Source organism: Bos javanicus, chromosome 23, assembly GCF_032452875.1.
Source record: "Bos javanicus breed banteng chromosome 23, ARS-OSU_banteng_1.0, whole genome shotgun sequence".
NCBI lineage: Eukaryota > Metazoa > Chordata > Mammalia > Artiodactyla > Bovidae > Bos > Bos javanicus.
Window position 1 is genome coordinate 39,286,133 of NC_083890.1, and position 7,324 is coordinate 39,293,456.

The 7,324-nt window shown below is 37.9% G+C and overlaps 1 protein-coding gene across 1 annotated transcript; it reads left to right on the top strand.

Annotated features, from left to right (window-relative positions):
* Window positions 1-959: 959 nt before the first annotated feature.
* Window positions 960-1,389, top strand: LOC133235966 (histone H2B type 1-C/E/F/G/I-like). Its single transcript, XM_061397730.1, has one exon. The coding sequence runs from the start codon at window positions 994-996 to the stop codon at window positions 1,366-1,368; it is 375 nt and encodes a 124-aa protein (XP_061253714.1). The 5' UTR covers window positions 960-993; the 3' UTR covers window positions 1,369-1,389.
* Window positions 1,390-7,324: the final 5,935 nt, after the last annotated feature.

The window sequence follows — 7,324 nt, forward strand, 5'->3', positions numbered from 1 at the left end:
ATCACCTGTCTCAGGAGAAAAGAGACATGTTACTCTTACAGTTTCTGTTCAAAAGTGACACATGACATACTTTTACCACTTTTCTTTAGCCAAGATATTCATATACACAGCCACTGCTAATTTGAACAGAACAGAGCTGCATAACGCCCTGGCAGAAAAGATCACTAGTCAAAAAATCTGCCACAGTCCATCCTCCCAATCACCGAATACTGAGTGCAGCACCACTAGACTGACAGGTCCTTTTATTTTTTTTCCTTTTAGTACTTTAAGGATATTGTTCTATTATCACTTGACTTTTGTAGCATCCAGTGATGTCAGCTGTCTTTCTTTGTCCCCTTTTGGCCTTTTCTCTGGCTATTTTTACAATTTTACAATTTTTTTCTTCTTTCATTTTTAGTTTTCAGCAATTTGATTCTGATATGCTTTGGTGTGTTTTTCACAGTTTCTTCTACGTTGAGCACAATGAATTTTTTCAATCTGTACATTTCTAGTTTCTACCACATTTGGAAAATTTTAGGTCATTATTTTTTTTAATATATATCTGTCCCTCCTCTTCCTTTATTTAACCTCCAATATAAATTGCCTGGGAGTTTCCCAACGACTACTGGTGCTCTATTCTTTTTTCCCCAACCCCAATCTCTATTTCATTTTGGAAAAATTTTGTTGCTAATTTCAAGGTCAATGATTTATTTCTGCCAAGTCTAATCTGATATTAGTCCAAATTGGTGTATTTTTCATTCTATGTATTTTATTTTTAATTTCTAGAAGTTTCATTTGAGTCTGTTTATATCTTCTAAGATCATGGCATCCGTTCATGGCATTCATTCATGAAGTAAAGTCCCATCACTTCATGGTAAATAGATAGGGAAACAATGGAAACTTTATTTTCTTGGTCTCCAAAATCATTGCAGATGATGACTTCAAGCCATGAAATTAAAAGACACACCTCCTCAGTTTTCTCTGTCAGTTTATTTTGTCTGTCATTCTTCTATCATGCCTGAGCCGGCTAAATCTGCTCCTGCTCCGAAGAACGGCTCTAAGAAGGCGGTGACCAAGGCACAGAAGAAGGACGGCAAGAAGCGCAAGCGCAGCCGCAAGGAGAGCTACTCCGTGTACAAGGTGCTGAAGCAGGTACACCCGGACACTGGCATCTCGTCCAAAGCCATGGGCATCATGAACTCCTTCGTCAACGATATTTTTGAGCGTATCGCAGGAGAGGCATCGCGCCTGGCGCATTACAACAAGCGCTCAACCATCACATCCAGGGAGATCCAGACCGCTGTGCGCCTTCTGTTGCCTGGGGAGCTGGCCAAGCATGCCGTGTCTGAGGGCACCAAGGCTGTCACCAAATACACCAGTTCCAAGTAAATGTTTTTAGGAGCTATCAAACCCAAAGGCTCTTTTCAGAGCCAAGAAAAAAAAAAAAAAAAAAACACTTGCTCCTTGGTAGAAAAGCTATGACCAACCTAGACAGCATATTCAAAAGCAGAGACATTACTTTGCCAACAAAGGTCTGACTAGTCAAAGCTATGGTTTTTCCAGTAGTCATATATGGATGTGAGAGTTGGACTATAAAGAAAGCTGAGCACAGAAGAATTGATGCTTTTGAACTGCGGTGTTGGAGAAATCTCTTGAGAGTCCCTTGGACTGCAAGGAGATCAAACCCGTCAATCCTAAAGGAAATCAGTTTGGATATTCATTGGAAGGATTGATGCTGAGGCTGAAACTCCAATACTTTAGCCACCTGGTGTGAAGAACTGAATCATTGGAAAAGACCCTGATGCTAGGGAAAATAGAAGGCAGGAGGAGAAGAAAAAGGGGACGATAAAGGATGAGATGATTGGATGGCATCACCGACTCGATGAACATGAGTTTGAGCAAACTCTAGGAGTCGGTGATGGACAGGGAAGTCTGGCATGCTGCAGTCCATGGGGTTGCAGAATTGGACACAACTGAGCAACTGAATTGAACTGAACTGATATCTTCTAAATCTCTCAACCTCAACCTGTGAATATGTAGTATATTTATAATAGTTATTTTTAACATCTTTGTCTGCTAATTTGATCACCCCTGTTATTCCTGAGTCTGAAAGACTGATTTTTTTTTAGTTATCAGTCATAATTTCCTAATTCTTTGTATGCCTTCCAATTGTCTTTTGTATGCAGGCCGCTGTGAATTTTATGTTGTTGTGTGGAGGATTTTGTTGTATTCCTCTATATAGTGTTGACCTCTTTTCTGGGATGCACTTAGATTACCTGGTATTATTTTGTTTCTGTATAGGATTGCTTTGAAGCTTTGTTAGGTTAGGTCATTATTCTAGACATAATTTGACCCTACATCTAAGATAATTTTCTTCTAAGTATTTTATCCAATGCATCATATATTATGAAATCTCACTTATTCTGATTGACACAAACAGAAACTATTCTCAGTCCATGGTTAGCTTCAGGAACTGTTAGCCTGAATTTATTTCCAGTGGTTCTTTCTCTAGGTTTGGATAGTTTATTCTCCTACATGAGCAGACTGATACTCTGCCAAAGATTCAAGGGGATATTTCTGCAGATCTTCCAAGCTCTGTCTTTGTGAACTCCCTTTGTGCCAACATTTTGGCCTCCCTAAATTCCAATCAATGTCTCTAAAACTCAGTGAGATTCCATGGCATTAATCTGCTTCCTCTGTCCCTGTATAGCAGAGGGTATACATGCTCTGTGAAGTACACTGCCTTATGTGGAAGAAAGTGAAAGTGTTAGTCACTCAGTGTCTGATTTTTGCGACCCCAGGGACTGTAGCCCACCAGGCTCCTCTGTCCATGGAAATCTCCAGGCAAGAATAGTGGAATGGGTAGCCATTCCCTTCTCCAAGGGATCTTTCCAACCCAGGGATCAAACCCAGTCTCCTGCATTGCAGGTGGATTCTTTACTGTCTGAATCCCCTGGAAGCCCACAGCTAAACTTATAATCAGGGATAATAATCATGTGCAGTCTGTCATGTGATATCTGATATCAACTGCTTTATATATGTCCGGTTTCTTAGTTGATTAACATAAGAAAGTAAATCTGATACTATTACTCCCTCATGGTCATATCCAGAATTTTCTTACTTTTTATTTAGTAAAAGAATGACATTACACAGGATGTGCCATTGTGCTTGTGGTTGATGTATTTTATTTGAGAATGCTGATGAGGGTTAGCTGATGAGGGCTTTAAGTATTAGCCCCACCATGTGGGGCTCACATATGTGAAACATAGTTCATACATGCTGTCTATCTTGAATAATGAACTGATACATATTAGTTAAGGCAATAGTTTCAGTCTCAAAAAATGATGTCATATTTGCTTGAGATGTTAAATATGAATATTCCCATGTGCAGAACTCAATCCAACATTGTGGGTTTTGAATGCCATTCAAATACTGGGGGGAAGAAAAGACATGTAAGGATAGGGAGTTTATACATATCAAGCAAAACTTGATTTTTTAAAATAAGGTATAACACAAAGGCATGTAAACACTTTGGCCATATTTTCATAACTGTCCCTAGGTGAATTTAAAAATGCACTGTTTAAATATTTTTCACAACCAAAACTTGCATAATTTTATCATAAAACTTCCTTGAAAAAAACTTTCCCCCAAATTGCTGGCTCTATGAAACATTTGAAATGCTCATTTACAAATGCCAGCTATTTCCCTACATACCAGTGGGTCTCAGAGAATATAAGCCTATGCTTATGCCAGACACCCCACATATGTATTAGTTTTCATGCAAACCAAACAAAAATAATAGAAAGCAAAGGGCAAGTAGATTTGGTATGTGTCAGGATCCATTGCCAATCACGTCCTGTCTTTGTTTGTTTTATCACCAGATATAACCTTTGGTGTGAAATTTTTAATGGGTTTCACTTTAAAACCCATTTTATAGTGAATGGGTTATACTTTGATAGACTCTGGGCTTTTCTTGGTAAAATATATCCTTTAAAACATATGACCAAAAAAGTCTTTTGCCCACAACAACCAAAACATGTTTTTATCAGTTATATAAAATAGAATCAAAATGTTAGTATATTAAGGAAAGATATCACAACAGCAAAATGTTTGAACAACATGGACCTTGATTAAAATTCACTTTTTCTTCTCATGAACTACCCAGATTTCAACAGAACCTTCACCCCCAGCATATGGCTAAAGTAATCACAGTATTTGAAGGTTCTGGCATGTTTTAGTTTTATTCTTGACTTTTTTTTCATTACTATCCAGAAAGAATAGTACACCAGATTCAAATATATGAATATACTACTTTAAATTATCTGTCTTTGAAATATTAACTGGTTTTTTTATATAGTTTTGAAATTAATAGGCATTTATATAGCTAATTTGATATATTTACAATCTTTTAAAACTTCTCTTTCAAATATCTCTGTCATTCTGTATCTAAAATATTATAGTATTTTCTTTCTCACAACATAAAGATACTTTCAATTGAGTTTATATTTTTTAATTAAATAAATTTGTTTATGTCAAAAGAAAAAAAATGCATATAAAACTTATTTTATCCAGCATTAATATCTCCTTTGCCATTACATGCTGTTACATAATGTCATAATGGTTCGGCTATTTTCATAACTGATATTATATGCCCTAGCTAAAGGCCATAAGGTTTCTCTTATGGCTCCAAAGATATTCCTGCTACCTATTTTTCTAGTCTATTAGGCATTGTAATTATGGAATTAGATGTTCTTTAAAGACTATCTTAGGCACCTCATAGATCAAAATGGTTCCTCTGAAGCAGTTACCAGATCTGTTGCACAATTACATAATTAAGTCCATGTAGTAAAAATCTTAACAAAACTCTTTTAAAAAATAAGCAGTGTGCACTGGAGCAACAGATAATTTTGACTGCAAACTGAAAGTAGAGAGAAAGTGGTAATATATTCAATGTGAAGGTCTCTCAATAATAATTTTTATATTGAGATCTCATCTCTCAAAAGAAATCTCAGGGGAGTTGGGTCTGGCTTCTCAACTGTCCAGAACATTGGTTGATGGCTTCATTAGTGACATTTCAAGAGAATTTCTTCTGCATAAACTTGTCCATCCATCTTCCTCAAAAATATTCATAAACTCACGATAGTTTGGGGCTACCAAAAAGATAGTGACTAAAACGCTAAATGAAATGAATGTTCTTCATATTATCACTTAGTATATTTTAAGTCAATTGAATTCTGCTATATCCTATGTAGCTCTAGTATATAATCTTAAATACCAATTACTTATATAGGTTTGCAAAGTAGAAATAAAGCAAATTAAATAATATAATAAAATTTGGAGCTAGTGCTTGCCCCAAAACTCACAAATATAATATTTTTTAAAAACACTATTGGCACAGAAATACATAGCATTATATTACTAAATTACCCAAATTTGAAATCAATATATGTGAAATCAATATATCAACACTGCCTTCCAGTATTGCCTGCCCCTCATTCTATAAGAGCCAGAAACAAAGATCCATCTAATCTATAGGGGAACAAATATTCAAGGCCAAATAGTCATTTAACACTTGATCCTTTCAAAATATCCTATCTTTTAGACTCCACAAATTCTCAAGTGACTGTAAGCCTTGACTTGCGTATTGTATCCAACTGATTCTTACTGACCATTTTACCGGGTCTCTTTTAATTCTCCCTACCACCAACTCCATGTGAAATTTTATGTCCTATTCATTTCTTATTCTCATCAGTTAATTTGGAATGTTGTCTCCTGTTACTGCATTTTCACTTTGACAAAAACTATCAGTGACAACTCCAAAGTTCACTTGTTGCTAATTTTTAAAGAAGGAATATATCAAACCAAAGTGCTTGTGTTTCCTCTGTGTTAATTCACTGTGTTGGTTTTCTACTGTTACACAACAAACCACTCTAAAGGTTAGAGGCTTAAAACAATGATTTATTATTATCCCTCACAGTTCTGTGAGTTGACTGGGTTCATCTGGGTTGTAATCACTTCTGATCACTCATGTGGTCGTGGTTACACAGTAGCAGGGACCAGAGTTATCTGAAAATCTGACTGGACTTTAATGTTCAACATGACTTCTACACTCACATTTCTGGGCTTTCAGCTGTAAGATTTGAAAAGCTAGGAACTGGACATGTCTTTCCACGTGACCTCCCTCCATTGCTGGCTGCTGTTCCTCACAGCATGGCAGTTTCAGAGTGATAGCTGGTTTTTCATCTAAGAGCATGTTCCTTCCAAGAGACCACCAGGTGTAAACCACCAGTCTTCTTATGACCCAGCCTCAGAAGGTATGCAATGCAATACCACTTCTGTGGTATTCCTTGTGTTACTCAGGGAGAGACTACAAAAGGGTATAAATATTGCGAGATGTGGTTCCTTGGGAGATCACGTTTGGATAAACGGATGGTTCACACTCATCTAATATGTTACCTCACTTGGCAAATATTTAACAAAGCAGGATAAACAATCTAGGGAATAAGATCAAGCAAGGTATAAGGCAGTAAAAACATTCCTGAAGTCACCACGGTAGTTATAAAAATTTGTATTGTCTCTGACGAGCTCCTACTTTGTATAAGCCTACAGATTCCTCCAGCCCTATTGTTGTTGTTGAGTGTGTGTTAGTCGCTCAATCAGGTCCAACTCCTTGCAACACCATGGACTGTAGCCCACAAAGCTCCTCTATCCATGGAATTCTTCAGGCAAGAATACTTGAGTGGGTTGCCATTCTTTTCTCCAGGGGATCTTGACCCAGCAACTGAACCCAGGTCTCCCACATTGCAGGCAGATTCTTTACCATCTGAGCCACCAGGGAAGTCCTCCTGCTCTTGTTGGAGCAAATCAATTTAAGCTCTCATTCATTCCATGCTGCTGCTGCTGTTAAGTTGCTTCAGTTGTGTCCAACTCTGTGCGACCCCATAGGCGGCAGCCCACTAGGCTCCCCCGTCCCTGGGATTCTCCAGGCAAGAACACTGGAGTGGGTTGCCATTTCCTCCTCCAATGCATGAAAGTGAAAAGTGAAAGTGAAGTCGCTCAGTCGTGTCCAACTCTTAGCGACTCCATGGACTGCAGCCTATCAGGCTCCTCCGTCCTTGGGATTTTCCAGGCAAGAGTACTGGAGTGGGTTGCCACACTCACTCCATAGTACTCAAATAAATTTCAGAGTTAAACTGCCTTAAAAATAATCATGCCATAACAACTATTTGGGAGAAGGAAATGGCAACCTACTCCAATATTCTTGCCTGGAAAATCCTGTGGACAGTGGAGCCTGAAGGGCTGCTGTCCATAGGGTCGTGCAGAGTCGGACACAACTGAAGTGGCT